Genomic DNA, 17,243 nt, shown 5'->3' on the forward strand with positions numbered 1-17,243 from the left:
GCAGAGAGGCCACTCAGCCACCCACTGAGCCGCTGGCTGTATTGCGAAAATAGAGACACCGCCCAAATCGGCCCCCAGACTGCTCAAAAAAGCAGCCCACAGCAGGAACTCAGACACCGGCCCCTCCGGCATTGCCCGAGTGCCCGCGTTACCAATCCAAGGCTGCCTCTCAGCGCAGTACAATATTGTGTGGTATTAATGACAAACTTCCACGTGTTAAAGAACTACACGTGTGTGTTAATTAAAGAGACTTTTGCGTATTTTACGTGTTGTTTCCTATAAGATTCACGTGGCAAAAATGTTTAGGGCTTGGCTCGCTCATTGGCTCTAAGGGCAGAGGGAAGCTCGCCCTGTTAATTTGTTAGCTCGTCCACTTCTATTATGGAACCATCAGCGCCCTCTAGAGTAGACTAAAACACATGATACATAAAGGGCTTTTCCGAGGTCCTGCAGAGTCACACACAGAGCTGGGGTGACACTGAGGTACAAGTAGGTAAAGATTACACAGAGTGTCAGTATCAGAGCTGGGTAAACTAGCTCTGGCAGGTAAAGGTCAAAAACAGAGTCCATGACAGAGAGGGGAGTAGACTAAAGTGTTGGGAGGTAAAGGGACTTGTCTGAGGTCACACATAGAATCCGTGCTGAACCAGGGCAATGACGGAGCAGTGGTGGAGAAAGGGGCTTGTATGATATCACGCAGAGAGTCTGCGCCAGAGCTGGGATAGACTGAAGCCCTTAGAGGTAAATAAACGAGGTAAATGAGGTCAAAGAGAAAGTCAGAGCTGGAGGTCAACTAAAGAAATCGCTGGGACGTAAAGGGACTCGTCTGTGGTCAATCTAGAATCGGTGTTAAATATGGGAATAGCTGTGAGCACCTGAAGGCTCGAGGGCTCTTATGTAACCACATAGAACACTGGGGCATATTATCAACAACTAGCGATATTTATCGATAAATGAGCTTAGCAATATTTTTTTATCGCTGCACATCGCCGGATTTTATTGCAGAGATAACGTGCTATTAGCAAAGTTTATCTCAAACGCAATAAAATATCCGGCGATAGCAGCTCAATGCGTGAATATGGCTGGAAATCCACTGATATTTAGGCATTAAGTCAATAGGGTCTTAACCTGAATATCCAACTCCCATTGGATATACAGGTTAAGAAGTGGTCTGAGCAGGTGTTAGTTTTTGGCCATATTCGCGCTTAGCGTGAATTTTTTTATCGCTGTGCCTGCGTTGATAATAAGCGATAGCGATGTTAGCGACTGCTTTCAGTCGCTAACAGGTTGGGTGCGCTCACTTTGCATGTCATTAGCGATAAATATTGCTGACATGCAAAGCGGGCCCCAAACCGCTTGCTATCTCCTACAAACTGTTGCTAACTGCTGTTAGCAACAGCTTGCTAATAGGGCAATGAAATTATCGCTGCTTTAGTGGGAAGAAGTCCTGCTAAAGTGGCGATAAGGCCCTTGATTATATGCCCCACTGTGAGGTAAGGGACGGGTCTGACGTCACACATGAGTCCGTGCTATGGATGGGAATGGACTGAAGACCTGAGCGGTAAAGAAACTTGTGTGAGGTCACAGATGGAGTCATAGCTATGGTGAGAACAAAGCACATGGATTTAAAGGGGCTTGTCTGAGGTCACACAGGCAGCCTGCGTCAGAGCTGTGGTTAGGCTAAAGCACAGAGCACTAAAGGGGTTTGCCTGAGGTCACTCAAAGAGTCAGTGGCATAGCTGAGGATAAATGTAAATACTCGGAGGTGAACGGACATATATGAGGTCACACAGCGGGACTGGCAGGTAAAAGGAGTTGTCTGGGCCACAAATGCTGCAGGAGAACGAAGGCGATGATTCAGTGGTTTCAATTCGCTGTCTTGCATTTTCTTTGAAGCATGCCTCGTCTCCATCCACACTTTGGAGAAACCCCTCTATAACCTTTCTTTCTCCCTCCTTCAGATGCAACTGCCCTACAGACCCAATGATTTGTGCAGGGAACAGGAGTATCTGCATCCGGAACACGAAGTCTGCTGTGCTCGATGCCCCCCAGGTACGAAACTCCGGAACACCTCGGTGACCATAGGTGGTTCACTAGAGATGGCCAGGACCAGGAACTATTTTGCATTGCTGTTAACTCAGTTTGTCTGCAGTAAACCCTCCTACAGTTATCTGAGTCTGTACTTGTTGTACTACCACTAGCAACAATGAGAAATGCATTGTATGATGCAATATGGAACAACACACCATACACAGCTGCGGTGGCCACACCTGCACTCTTCCTCTAGGTAAGGGTTCTCCAAAGCCGGTCCTGGAGGACCGGATCCAGGCCAGATTTTTTGCATATCCCCATTTAGATAAATGTAGTTATCTTAAAAATCTGGGTAAAATGACCATCCGTGCCAGATGCGCTTCCGTAGCCTTATCATGATTCCATTTTCAGTGTTGCGCCAGCGCAGAAGTGATGAGTGTGCTTCTATGCCTTGAGTGCATTCCTACCTGAAATATGTCTGAGTTTATACAGGTTTTCCTGGCAGAGTTCAGAAACACAGATAGGAAGTTGCTGCCCTGTTTCCAACCTCTGCTGTCAGCAAAATATGCATTAACTCAGAGATGTTTTGAATTTATTTATGGGCTCACGATGACAAAAAGAAGTGCACAGTCCTTTCCTTCACTGGCGCAGTTGTATTTCTGCATTTATGTAGTGCTTGCTACCCCTCTGTTTGGTCCTGAAGCACTTGCCTACACGAATGACACTCAACATCATGTAGGGCATGTGGTTGTAAAGATGTCTGTTTTCATTCTATGTGGTACATTTTTACATGTTGTGCAGGATGACCAATGTTGTTGTGGTATGGGATGCTGTGGGTAGCAGTGTGTTGGATGAGGAAGTTTGAGGGGCAGATGCAGTTTTATGGTTTTTAGTAAGCTGGCAGATTTCAACAGCTCTGCAGGTCCCTTCATGGTATTTTTTATGCTTTAGTCTACTTAACTGGTTACTGTACAGGGTCTAATCTGAGATCATGTTTATAGTTGTGGTTCTGAGATGGGTCGGTTGAAGGGAGAGAGAGGTGGAGAGAACTGTTGGGATGGGCATTTTTATTATCCCATATCTGATTATCTTTTAAGATGTTAAGAAGTGCCCAAAGTGTATGAATATTTGGGGCCTGTCGTGGTGGACTATATTAAAGTCCTCTGATTGACTAGTGATGTGTGACAGATCTCTTCAGTTATACCATGCCTGGTCATTTGATGTTTGTTTTTGGCTGTGTAGTGCTGCTGTTGGACGACCCTCTTAGCAGACTTGTCATGTCAATTTAAGAAGTATGAGCTATAATTTGCTGCTGAGTGCTGTGTATTATGGCTTTATTTACTAATATATACGCAAGTTCATAACTATATAATGCTACGGCCACCCATAGGTCAGCCCTACTTAGCTTACCTGCATAACAAAAGCAATTTGTTTGTTGAGTTGTGTGCAGTTCGTAGCTTGTAAGCTGAGGACTGTGCTTGAAGGTGCAACTGTTTTCTAGGCTCTGTTATGGAATGTGGGTGGTGCAGTTATTAGAAAATAGCCATATTTTCAGTTGTCTTCGGAAGTGTATATGCTTCTGTTTGCTTCTAATGCTGGCAGGCAGTGAGTTCCAGAGCTTGGCGGCTTGTACTGAGAAAGCAGTGCCTCCTACATATTTCTTAATGTAAGGTGGCACAGTTCAGAAAACGGCGTCATGATATGGCCCCTTGTGATCTAGAGCCAGCTTTACTTGTGAGCAGTGTGACATCAGTCACGAGGGCAGACCCTACCTAAGTCCTGTGTTGGAGGGGGACACTTCACACAAAAAGTCACAAATAGAGCCGTGCTCAAAGGGCACCAGAACTATGGACCACCTCTTATCTGTGCCAGGGAACGTCCTTTACAACGGAACTTTTACAACGAAGTACCGTTACGACGCAGGTTTAACAATGAAAGTCATTACAACGACTTTCGCTGGAGGGCGCTCTAGAATAGGTAATAGTTTAATTTACTATCCAACACCTTCCCTACTATCCACGGGGACTGGAGTTGGAATAGTAAATTAAACTATTCACTATCCAGCGCCCCCCAACGCAAGTCGTTGTAACGACTTGCGTTGTAAAACTTGCGTTGTAACGGTACGCGTTGTAAAAGCACGCGTTGTACCGTCATACATCGGTTGTCCAAGCAAGGGGTTGGCAATAATTCATTTTCTGAAAGTTGGTCACACTTTTTGGGTGTCTGCTCCAGGTCCTTCACTTAGCTGCTCCGGGACCCAAAATACCACTCTTTTGTGGTGAAGGCACAGGGGAATTTCGAAGCCTCCAGGCACATTATTCTGCAGAGACGCTCTTGTCTGTGATAGATGAGACAAAGAGGGTGGGCTGTAAAACTTTTAGCTGGACTGTTCCCATGAGGCACAGGGTCAGACTGATTTGCATATAGCCATGTCTGAATTGGGGTGGCAGAGTGGGCTAAAGAACGGTGATGGATTAAACCCAGATCTTTTGACTGGGTGTGAGTGTTTGATTGATTCAGATGCTCCGTCCATCACCACCCCCTTTTGTACCGCTTTTGGCCGCCATAAGTGTGGCAGGGTATGCTCAGATGTGATTCCCTTGCTCACTTTGCCACTGGATTCAAGCAAGCCGGGCTGAAGACGGCTGGAATGCCAGAAACCGGTCCTCGGAAGCTTGTTTCCGGTCCAGGGAAGACATGGCTTGGCATTTCGGGCTGGACTGTTCCCATGAGGCACAGGGTCAGACTGATTTGCATATAGCCATGTCTGAACTGGGGTGGCAGAGTGGGCTAAAGAACGGTGATGGATTAAACCCAGACCTTTTGACTGGGTGTGAGTGTTTGATTGATTCAGATGCTCCGTCCATCACCACCCCCTTTTGTACCGTAAAACTTTTAGTGGCACAGTGTTGATAAGTGGGAGGAAGCAACTTAATCACAGAGGGTGTCCAAGAAAACACACTTAGCTAACTAATGAGGAGGAGATTGAGAACATTCAGTTAAGAGGCCAGGGACCCGCATGGGAGCACCCCAAAGCCTTTAAACGATTATTAGAAGGAGTGGATTTTGGCATGTAGGACCTACAAAATATTGTATATTCTTCCTCAGATACTGATAATCACATTTGTTTAAAGTGGTGATTTCTTAACCATAATGGCAATATCTATTTACTTTAGGATATTGAAGAATAACGTTTTTCACTATGATTAACTAATTTTTATACAGTTTTTTGCTTGTAAATTACTTAAAGGTTAGATTTTGATTTATTGTTGGAATTAGTAAAAACTAGTGTGGCTGTATTTTACAATAGCCATTTCTTTTATAATTGTAACAATTTGGTTTAACTAAATGCAATGCATTACTACAACCTTCACTGTAAAGCAACATTTAGCCTAATTCTGTTAATGGCCATTATATATCACGTGCAAAAAAAACAATTGATGGACAGAATTCAGAACAATGCCATACATTCACCCCAGTACAGAGATCTGAACCTAAAGCCATAATTATTTTGCTCCCCATGATATTCCATTTTGAACCCTGCCATATGCAAATCAGTCTTGACCCTGAGCCTCATGTGAACAGTCCAGCCCGAACTGCCAGGCCAGGTTCCTCCCTGGACTGGAAACAAGCATCCTAGGACCGGCTTCGTGGTTTCACCCCGCATCATCTTGACACCAGTGGCATGGAGAGCACGGGACCCACGTCATCCCACTAGGGGTGACAAATGCAAAAAGAACAATTGATGGACAGAGTGCAGAACAATGTCATACATTCACCCCAGTACAGAGATCTGGGCCTAAATCCATCAGTTCACTGTAAAGCACCATTTAGCCTAATTCAGTTAATGGCCAGTATATCCCACGTGCAAAAAGAACAATTGATGGGCAGAATGCAGAACAATGTCATACATTCACCCCAGGACATAGATCTGAGCCTAAATCCATCAGGTATTTGCTCCCCATGCCATTCCAGTTTGAACCCAGCCATATGCAAATCAGTTTTGACCCTGCGCCCAGTGGGAACAGTTCAGCCTGACCTGCCAGGCCAAGTCCTCCCTGGATTGGAAACAAGCATCTTACGACCGGTTTCGGGGTTACCAGTCTGGGCATACCCGGCGCACTTATGGCGAGAAAGCAAAAGGCACACAAGTGAGTTTTTGCATTAAGCACCCCGAGTGGGACGGGCATGCCCAAGCGTGGGTCCCATGCTCTCCATGCCACTGGAGTCAAGCTATCCTGGCTGATGAGAGATGAAACCCCTAAACCGGTCCTAGGATGCTTGTTTCCAGTTCAGGGTGGACCTGGCTTGGCAGTTTGGGCTGGCACGTTCCTATGAGGCATAGGGTCAAGACTGATTTTCATATAGCCATGTCTACACTTGGGTGGCATGGTGAGCAAAAGAATGATGGATTTAACCCAGATCTCTTGACTGGGGGTGAATGTTTTGATTTGTTCTGCATCCGGCCATCACTTGTGTGTATTTTGCAGTATATTCCACAACACATTGGAAATTATCCAGAGGCGGGGAAGAGTGGCCAAAATTACAATCATGGTGGGAAAGGCGTGGGCCTTCGAGAAAGCAGCCTTGCATTGCCTTTTAGCTATCCCTTTTAACCAGATGGTTTGATCGTGGGTTATGCATGTTCGCCCTGTGCCTCTGTACCCTTATCTGCCATTATGTCCAAAATTCAAAGCGAATAACAAAGTTATTTCCTTTGAGCCCTTGATTCTCTATGGGTAGCAATCACTAACAGTCAAGGACATCCCTAGGATCTGGTAGAAAAACGTAAACACACTAAGGCCCTAATTACGTGTCTGGCAGTCAAGCCACCGCCACACCGGTGCTCCGAACGCCCTATTACAAAGTAGGGCGGTCGGAACGCCATTGCTGCATGGATGCTGCCAGGGGACTGCCATTCCCTGGTGGTGGTGCAGCAGTGTAACAAACAATATGCCTGGCGGGACGTCTACTGTCCGCCAAGCATATTATGAGTTTCCTCTCCACTACGGTTCCTCCTCCATTAAACCCGCGGTGGAACCTGTTGCCCATGTGTACGGGGTGCGTGCAGGGGGCACAATACAGGCCCCAAATGTGCATGCACCCCAGTTCCTGCACAGCATGGACTTTACAGTCCATGCCGTGCAGGGATTGTTTCTGGTATTCCCATTGTGGTGCACATTTGCAATGGTGCCACCGTGGGAGCACCAAAAATAGCCCGCTACACATGAGGAAACTCATAATCTGGCAAGCGGCCCGACCACAAATTTGGTGGTGCAAGAGCGGGCTGCTGGCATGGCAGTCTGCCCCTGCACCGCCAAACCTGTAATTGGGCCCTAAGTAAGCTCAGTGCTTAAACTGGACCCAATATATACTTCGATAGGCCACTGCACCTTGAACCATCATCTGACCTTGGTAGGCTGCCAAAAGCTAGACACTCCCGTCTTGAACTCCAACCTTCATTTAATACTTATGTGGAGTTTAAGATGCTTTTGTTATTGTGACTACTGAATTGTTTACTTTCACCAAGAGTCACTTTTAAGTCACATGCTTGTGGTAAGGAAATCTGTTGATTACCTCAAACCCTGTCAAGTTGTGCTCACTCAATGTTTCATGTGCTGTTTAGCTTTAATTTCTGTAAATAAAATCTAAATATCAACCTATTGTATAGGATTAGACCTGATCCTGATTTCAGTATTGTGGCTATATGTTTTATTTCCTTTGAAAGGGACCATTGTCTTTAATAACAAGCTGTCAAAATCCAGCAAAGGCACTCCTCCCAACCATCACACTCCTACATATTTGACAATTTGGAATTTACCAGGTAATCCAAAGCTGCTGGTATCATTATTTTTTTAATATTTGTACACATTACTAATATTCTCTGTTTAAAAATAGATAAACAGCGCCACCATGCGGTGCACCGTGATAAAAACGTACTGACTCTAAGAAACAAGTTCCGGTGCCGAGGCTTGGCAAAAACCTGTACAAATTAGGCACAGAATTCTCCCACTATTTAGTCAGATTTATATCTATTTTAGGGACCAGATGCTTGATTAACAGGAGTGCAATATGAAAAGCAAGCCCCAAAAAACACCTTGAATCACTTATGCACACACTCTCCCCCTCATCTTTTGATGACTGTTCATGCTGGTATCGCCTTGGCATTCAGAATTGGAAGACAAATACATTTACAGTATACTGTTAGGCTAATCTTTGAGATTGTACCTACAGTTTATATTGTTCCAAGTAAAACCTGGTAAACAAATTCCTAGAGAGAGAAAGGGGTGCATTTGTTAAACAGTAGCTGTCTCCTCATTTTAGTTTTTAAGTCCCAGCCTAACACCTTTCTGACGTTTACATGGAGAGTAGTTAATATATGATTTTCCCTGGGTCATTCTTCATACTCATGCCTGTCTACGCATATCACAGTTGAAGACAAACACGCTGAGGGCGGAGCAAAACAAAATAAAGGAGGCTGGTTTCCACAATATGGGTGTGAACATGGGTGGGGATTTGGGTTCCGCTGCAGAGACTACAGACGCTAGGAAAATGCAAGCATTGTATTGCAACATTTATATAGCGCTACCTACCTCTGTGTGGGCGCTCTGAAGCACTTACCCACAGGGTTAGCATGCTACACCTTATGGGGTGTGTGTAAGGAGTGTGTCGTCTTTGTTTTGATCCTGTGTGGGAAGTGTTTCTATGGCGCAGAGACCACTGAAGTGGGGTTATCATCTTATGGGATGTAGCGCTTAGCAGCTTGGTGGAAGATAGGCAGAGGGGCATATCAGCAACAACTGGCGATAATTATTGCTAAGCGCACTTAGCGCTAGGATAATTATCACCGGCTATCACCAAATTTTATCACTGAGATAGCGTGCTATGAGCAACGCTTATCTTAAAAGCGATAAAATTCCAGGCGCAAGCTGTCAGTTGTGCGATTATCGCTGGAAATACAGCGATAATTGCATAACGTTTGCCGATAGCTTGCCAATAGGGCAGGGCAGACTCAGCCATTATATCCACCTTCAATTGGATAACATGGCGAAGTCAAACTAAAAGCAGGTGTAAGGAAAGTAGCGATAACCAAGGTTAGCGCTACTTTTCTTATCGGTATGCTTGTTAGCGTGCCCATTGATAATTGCAGAAATGACGGTTAGCGACATTTCTCAAGTTATTTTGAGCTAGATCGCCCACTTTGCATCTCATTAGAAATGCAAAGGTGAGCGTTACGGGAAAGTGCGCTAAGGCAAGGATTCACGCGATAGCGTGACCTTGCTGATATAGCGATTAAATTATCGCTGTTGTTCAGCCGAAAAGAACTGCAAAAGCGGCGATAATTTTTTTAGCGCCGCCTTGTTGATATGCCACTTAGTTTGTCCAAGGTGATTATGTGAGTAGCTCATACAGTCCAGGCATTCTCTTTACTTTCTTCTTGTAGTTCTTAAGGGTGGGCGTAGTTCGCGAAGTAGCGCTACGCGAAGCTACGCGAAGTGCAATTCGCACTACGCGAACTTCACGTAGCACTACGCGAGCTGCGTAGTAGCATGTTCGCACTGTGCAAGATGCGTTTTCAATGATTGCACAGTGCGGACAAGCATCTGGCACTGTGCAATCATTGAAAACTGCATCTTGCACAGTGTGAGCTGTAGTTTTCTGCTGCTCGAGTAGATTTTTACTCAAGCAGCAGCTTTCTCAACGCGAACTCGTAGTTTCTCATTGCGAGCGGTCGCGAGCATTCGCAACCACTCGCAATGAGAAACCTGACCTCTCCGCGTTGAGAATCTTGCCGGGATATCATTTTACCTACCTCTGGGACATCCCTGCCTGCTATGATACTGTCCCCAGGGCGGACTCGGAAATGGCAGTATAAGAGGCGACAGCGAGACCCATCTAGAGCATATAAAATCTGGTGGCATATATGAGGACAAAAAAAAAACAAAAGTAAAAAACCTGACCTCCCTGCGTTGAGAATCTTGCCGGGATGTCATTTTGCTTGCTCGCGGTCACGAACATGACGTTAAGGACCGCGAACAAGCAAAAAATGACCGCTGCACTACGCTAAGCTGCACTACGCGTGTTCGCACTGTGCTCGCGTAGTGCGAAGTTGTGCAAACTTTGCAAACTACGCGAGCGTAGCGTAGTGCTTCGCCCAGGGTTATTCTAGATATGTAGGTGTATCTCAGAATGCTAGGAAAAACCTGGAATGGGTGAGCTGCTCACGCATGAACATGAGAAACTTGGAACAGTCATTGATGGGTAGAGTGTGGCTCACAAGGGCAGCAGTAGCTGCGTTCATGAATTCAGCAGGAGGAACAAAGCAAAGCTGAGTCTAAGAGCTCTGCTCACTCCCTGCAGTTCCCACTCCAGACCCTTCTAGCCACTCAGCAGCCTCAGGCTGTTGGGAGGTTGTGGGAGGAATACAAGGTAAGCCCGCCCCTCTGATATCAGCGGTCAAAAGGATGTCACTTCCGTTTCCTATGCTATAAATCTGTAAAGGCGGGGGCAGCTGTATTCCTTTCATGTGGACATTAATATATTGTTTCACTGAATGTCCTGCCCTCAGGAACGTATGCAGCCCAGGAATGCACCTCTGACGTTAACACAGTGTGTCGCCGGTGCCACGCGGACTCTTATACAGAACAGTGGAACTACATCAGGAACTGCATTTCCTGCCCAATCTGTGATAATGGTGAGTATCTAGTCCTTTTGGGTGCTGATCTGGGTGTCTTTTCTAACTGTGTCCTCTCTTTGAAAGGTTAATTTTAAACAGTGATTAATTTGTAAATATTAAGTGCCAGGGCCGGAACCAGGAGACCACTGCAGGGTGCACCACCCATCGCCCTTGTCATCTCTGCCAGATCAACTACTAACCTTTTCTACCGCCTGCAAGTGCAACAGTTCAGATTATTTCAGGTCCCTAAAGCTTAAGGAATGGCTGGGGAGGCAGGTATTAGCAATGTTAAATATATATTGAATTTATAAACAACTTTGGTTCTGCTCATATCTAAATTAGCTGAACAGTGCCACCATGTGACAGACAGTCATAAGTGCAGCCTTGAGACCCTCACGGGTGTGTAGTGCGCTCTACAAATGCCTTGATTGATTGATTGATTGATTGACAATTAAGTGCCAGTGCTGAGCACCGGAAACACCAGCTCAAATTAAGTACTGCTTTTAAAGAACAAGAAGGGAATTAATTCTCCTGGCCTTTCCAGCACCTGATTACATCTACCGAGCAATCAAAATCATTTACGATATTTATTAACAACAAATACGATGTTTTTCAAAATTCATAAAGCAAGTGTGAAAGCAAAAGTCCAAAGTCTCATCCAATAGATAGTCAGACTCCCGGGTCTTGTAATGCGATGGTCCGTATTTTTATTCCAAATCTCAAAGTTCAATCCAAATTCAAATTCATAAATTCAATGTTCAATTCAAAATTCAATCCAAAGTCATAGGTGCAATGTTCAAATCAAATCCAAACTTCCACAAAAAAAAAACAATCACTGCAGCCAACACGTGTTTCGTTGGGCATTAATCTCATGCCACATAACTTCCTCAGGGCTGCAAGCCAAAATAATAAAACAATAGTGAAATATACTAACAACAACAAGACTAAAGTTAGTACTATTAATAAAGTCACCACCTAAGTGAGAGGAAAACATAGTACCCTTAATCAAGTGACAAGTTAAAAAAACACAATTTTGTGAAAGTCCCGGTGTCAGATATACAAAAACAACAAAACATTCCGAAATATTGCCAAATTCAAAAAGTAATGGTATATTACCTAAATCACAATAGTGTTTCCATCAGTATCAAACTCCTCCCAGGGGATGTATAAAATGAAAATTAACAGTATCTGGAATGATATAAGGATGTCACGTTTCGTTTGGATATCTTTCTACTAAAAGACGGATGTGTAAAAGCATTATGATGTGTCGCGATGACGGCTCGTGCTTTCTAATTACTGCTGATTAAATATATGAAAGAATAGCACAATTCTAAGCATACTTTAGTTAGACAAATTAGTATTGGTGGGCTAGCAAATGTAGTGTCTTTGGAATAGAGAGAATTTTCGTGATGGATTGTGGTGACAGAGCTAAGAGCCTCCTTATATCATTCCAGATACTGTTAATTTTCATTTTATACATCCCCTGGGAGGAGTTTGATACTGATGGAAACACTATTGTGATTTAGGTAATATACCATTACTTTTTGAATTTGGCAATATTTCGGAATGTTTTGTTGTCACTTGATTAAGGGTACTATGTTTTCCTCTCACTTAGGTGGTGACTTTATTAATAGTACTAACTTTAGTCTTATTGTTGTTAGTATATTTCACTATTGTTTTATTATTTTGGCTTGCAGCCCTGAGGAAGTTATGTGGCATGAGATTAATGCCCAACGAAACACGTGTTGGCTGCAGTGATTGTTTTTTTTTTTTGGAAGTTTGGATTTGATTTGAACATTGCACCTATGACTTTGGATTGAATTTTGACTTGAACATTGAATTTATGAATTTGAATTTGGATTGAACTTTGAGATTTGGAATAAAAATACGGACCATCGCATTACAAGACCCGGGAGTCTGACTATCTATTGGATGAGACTTTGGACTTTTGCTTTCACACTTGCTTTATGAATTTTGAAAAACATCGTATTTGTTGTTAATAAATATCGTAAATGATTTTGATTCCTCGGCAGGAATACTTATAAAGTTTAAATCTTGGACTTAGTTCAGGATAATTAAGGGAGTTAGGTAACCTCCCTTTCCAGCCTAGTAGCAATAGATTAAGATATACTAGAACTTTACTCTTTAGCCATACTCTTAGCTGTGCGCCCCATTTTCCCTGGTACCTAACCAGTCTGTTTATTGATTACATCTACCACCTTACTCAGGAACACCATGGTCCAGATCAACAAAACTTTCGCCCAATGTAGGGCAGCACTCAAAGTTGCTTCTCTGCATTGCGTGAGAAGGAGAGATTAGGAAAGGGCCTTATCTAAAAAAATATGACGCTTTCCTGCTCACCTTCGAGTGCTGGCACTTGTATAGGCCGCACAGCGCCACACACACACTTATCGCCATAGGCAAAGGTGTCTGTGTGAGCCTAGGAAAGGGTTTGTACTGAAAGGGTGCTGTTCCAGGACAAAATACCATGCCTATAGTAACTTTAAAACTTTTCCACGTCTTTGTGTGCTGTACAGTGCAGCTCACATGCAGAGTTGGAAAAATTTGGAGAAATAAAACCATTTCTCCTTTTTAATTCCTGCTTTTAAGTGGTGTTATTTTGTGGCACAAAGCCTTATCTACTATTGTTTTTCCATAGGTTTTAGGGTCTGAAACCATGGGTGTTTTTTTTTTATTTCTCTTCATCGGCATTCATTATAAGAGACAGCAGAGAACACAGTTTAGATTCGCAGCAGACATTAATATCAACTATGTTTCATAGTTCTAGACAAAAACAAGTTCCCCAAGATAAGAAAGAGAAAGGAGAGAGCGGGAAAAAAAACATGGGTGGTTATACGGGAATGCCCACGTACCACCCATGAAATGCTCCCTTGACGCTGAGTAACACAAAGCAGGCAACTTTCTAGCGCAAAACACATTTTGCGCTGGAAAGTAAATTAAAAAAAAACATTTTGCATAGGTTTGCTTGACTTTTGTGACACAAACCCAGCGCAAAATGATTGTTAATCTGGGTCTATGTTTCCAGTCTAGAGCTCTCTTTTAACAACCTACTGCATTTTGGGAACTGTAGTCGCAGGTTGATTCAATTGAATGCACTTTGCCACTTCCTCACTGTTGTGCAGAATTGTATGTGGCATAAGAGATGCTCAGTGCACGTGATAAGTGATATCTGTAAATCGCTCTTTTTGTCGTCTCATTCCATCTTTCTTTTTTTTGCCAACTGACGACAGTGCTGGGCCTCGAAGTGGACATCTCCTGTTCACTGACAGAGAAGACTACGTGCAAATGCATGCCTGGAATGTTCTGTGGATTGACGTCAGAGGCGGACTGCAAGCACTGCGAGACACATTCAAAATGTCCCCCAGGAAAGGAGGTCGCCAAGCCTGGTGAGGCCATTTTAACTATTCATTCCTTTACATGTGGAACTTTGTGTCAGTGTTGTGCCACATGCACAAGCCTGCCTCAGTGAACTGTTAGTGTGCTTCTGAGGACAGTAGTAATGATAACTTGTTTTTATAGCAGTTGTTCACCAGAGTTTTCTGTCTTTCTCACTGTAAACAGCAGTGTTACACCCAGTTTAATAGTGCTCAAACAACACCCTTCGGAGGACCACTCGCTGCCCATACTATATTCTGTTTGATGCACTTGCACTGCTCCCACGAATCAAACTGAGGATACTAGTTTAATTTTTAGCCTCCAATTTCAAATGTTTTCACATTTACAGTACATTTACACGGCCCCTCGCGGCGAGATGCCTGGCTTTCACCTTGCGGATACCCTGCCGGGGTTATCTCACAGGGGAATACCAGGACGGGTTCCCTAAGCAAGCGCTTAGAAACCGCTCGGTGATTTGCGCTATATAAATTCCTGTACATTTACATTTACTATTAATATTTTTAAATTGGACCGTTAGCTACTTTATATGCACTTGATTAATATGCTAATAATATTTAATTTTCTAAATAATCGCAGACTCCCTGAGGAGGCTGTGGTGACCCCCCAAGGGTCAGGAACCACTGTTTGGCGTATGATTTGCATGGCAAACGGACTCTAAGAGCCTAGGCAGACCCTTGGTTCGGCTCTCGCGCGGCCCACCTCTAGTGAGCACTGGCAGATTTACAATTGGACAGTGTCATCAAAAGTGAACTGGACCTGAACTTCCGGCCGCTGCCCTTCACTCTTTGTTTACCCATGGCATCTGATATGCTGTGGCATGGAATATGCCTTTTTCCTGCTGCCTGTGACCTTGCATGTTGTTACAACGCGGTCGTAACAACGAATGCAACGACTGCGTTGTAACAGCGCATATCATTACCCCGCAATTCGTAACAATGACTTGCGGAGAGGGGCACTGGATGTTGAAATTGTATAATGTACTGTTCCAACTCCAGTCTGTGCAGACAGTAGGGAATGTGTTGGATTTTAAATCCAACACCTTCTCCCCCTTCCCAAGTCGTTGTTACAACTTACGGGGTAATGGTATGCGTTGTTACAACGTGGTTGTTGTAACGACCACGTTGTAACAACATGCGGGGTCACGGTTTCGTGGTCAGGGTTGATTACTGCGGCATGCACTGTACATCAACTGCCAACCAAGACGGGACATTCTTGACAAATAAGGTGTAAAAATGTGTGAAAAAGGCTGCTTTAGTCAGACAGGTCTGTAATAACAAATTAATTTCCTGTCAGTGCCTCATGGAGAAAAGAAACTTCTCAGTGATACAAATCTAGTACTGATCTACCCTGAACCCTACACAGAAAGCACCCGGGCTCTACATTGCTGCGAGTCCCCTCAACTACTCCTGTTCAGCTTCTTATCCACAGCAAAGTCTGTGCCACAAGCGGCAAGCCACGCAAAGCCACCCAGCGACAGACGTGACTATACAATCAGCTCCAATCCCTTCTTAACATGATCGTTAAGTTTGGTCACCACGGAAAGAGGGATGTGTGATGGCCAGCCGGTCCCCACACAAGACACAGAGTCCTAGTATCCGTTCATCCACCCCTTCAATCACCATTTCATCCACCAGAGCATAGCTCTGAGCAGACTGCAGAGAAGCAGAGGCAGGCAGCACCCAGGCAGTGGCCAAGAAGGATAAGCAGGTATTTACAGACTTATTGAGGCATATGGCACGTAGTGAAAGCAGAACCCTGTGGTCCATTAGATAATAAAAGTAGGTAGAACCTTTGCTCCACTGTTTACTTGACTCTTAATTTCTCTTCTGGTGACTTAGGGTGGAAAAGGAGAAAGTGGGATCGGAATGTCTAATGAAGAGTTACCTGTTTTAGCAGCTCTATCAGGAGAATAGAATGCCAAGGTGTAAGGTCTCCAAGCAGTTTCCAGCCAGGATAGCTGTGCTTGGATACCTAACAGTTTAGGCTCTCTTACAACGAAGATGTATGGACCTGATCCATACACTCTGTTTAAGGTGCTCGTCAGCAGAGTGGAGGGACAGCCGGGATCCAAGAACATGCTCCAGATACCCCAAGTCTTACTCATTGCATGCGAGTTTCGCAGCGTGGCTAGCAGTCGCGCACTGCTGGCCACCTTCAATGGCCTGTATGGGGGAGGCATTGTGTGTGTGCCTGTGTGTGTGTGTGCGTGTGTTCGTTAGCGTGTGCATGCATGCCATCGTAGGCATGAGTTCTGTGGATGGTCACTGCCTTGATCACACCCATGGAATCACTGGAGACCAAGCAGCAGGGCAGAACTATCGGACACATGCACTTCATCATTAGCGACCTGTCACCCGTGCCACGGAGGGCAGTACCTTCACAGGATGATGGTAAAAGGACTGTGGTATAAGTCCCTGGGGTTGGCTTCTCTTGAACTGAAGTCTTCAGAGTCTGGTTCAAAGACGGCCAATAGTAGATGTTCATGCAGACCCTTTGAAGATAGCTTTCATCACCTCACAGAATGCCTAGTTCAGAGTTCCTCAAGTCAAAGAAAGTTCCCAAAACATAATTCTATTTTCTGGATCAGGAAGGACTGCCTCAATTCAGGAAGGACCTCAAGACCTGGCTCTTCGACTTAATTGCAGATTCCTCTCCCCCCAGCACCGAGGCCTTACAAGTGAGTGATCGCACTCTATAAGAACCCTGATGGATTGATTGGGTCTGACACAAGCAAGATGCCACTGTGGTACTTTGAAGACTGTGAGCCAAGATTCTCCATGTTAAACCATCTCAGGCTCTGTCCTGCTGAGCCGAGGCAGTGTTGATGCTGAGAGAGAGGAGTGGGATAAGGCAAGGGGCGCACTGCCAGACCGTACTGCAGAGAAGATGGGAATCGACCTTCTCTTGGCCTGCACAGCTCCTCTCCACTTCTCCTTTTGGAGGCGGGCCACGTGACCCCTCCCCAGGAAGGAAGCTGCACTTCCCCTTCTGGTAAGAAAGAAGCTTGTGAGCATTCGAGAAAATAAGGAAGCCCCTGGAGCGTTGGCGGGAACACGTTACTGGAAGTGGCTTTGCTGAGAACGGGTGGGGGCGGCGGAGAGAGGGGAGGGTAAGGAAC

At 44.8% G+C, this 17,243-nt stretch overlaps 1 protein-coding gene across 1 annotated transcript in view; it reads left to right on the forward strand.

Moving 5' to 3' along the window:
- The window catches only part of LOC147706385 (tumor necrosis factor receptor superfamily member 3-like), a 149,466-nt gene that overhangs the window by 104,461 nt on the left and 27,762 nt on the right, over window positions 1-17,243 (forward strand). Inside the window, exons 2-4 of the mRNA XM_086932881.1 lie at window positions 1,962-2,052; window positions 10,601-10,726; window positions 13,960-14,115. Coding sequence (XP_086789007.1) covers window positions 1,962-2,052; window positions 10,601-10,726; window positions 13,960-14,115 — 373 coding nt within the window. The remainder of the gene's footprint in view (window positions 1-1,961; window positions 2,053-10,600; window positions 10,727-13,959; window positions 14,116-17,243) is intronic.

The sequence above is a fragment of the Lissotriton vulgaris genome, chromosome 7, assembly GCF_964263255.1.
Source record: "Lissotriton vulgaris chromosome 7, aLisVul1.2, whole genome shotgun sequence".
In the NCBI taxonomy this organism is placed as follows: Eukaryota; Metazoa; Chordata; class Amphibia; order Caudata; family Salamandridae; genus Lissotriton; species Lissotriton vulgaris.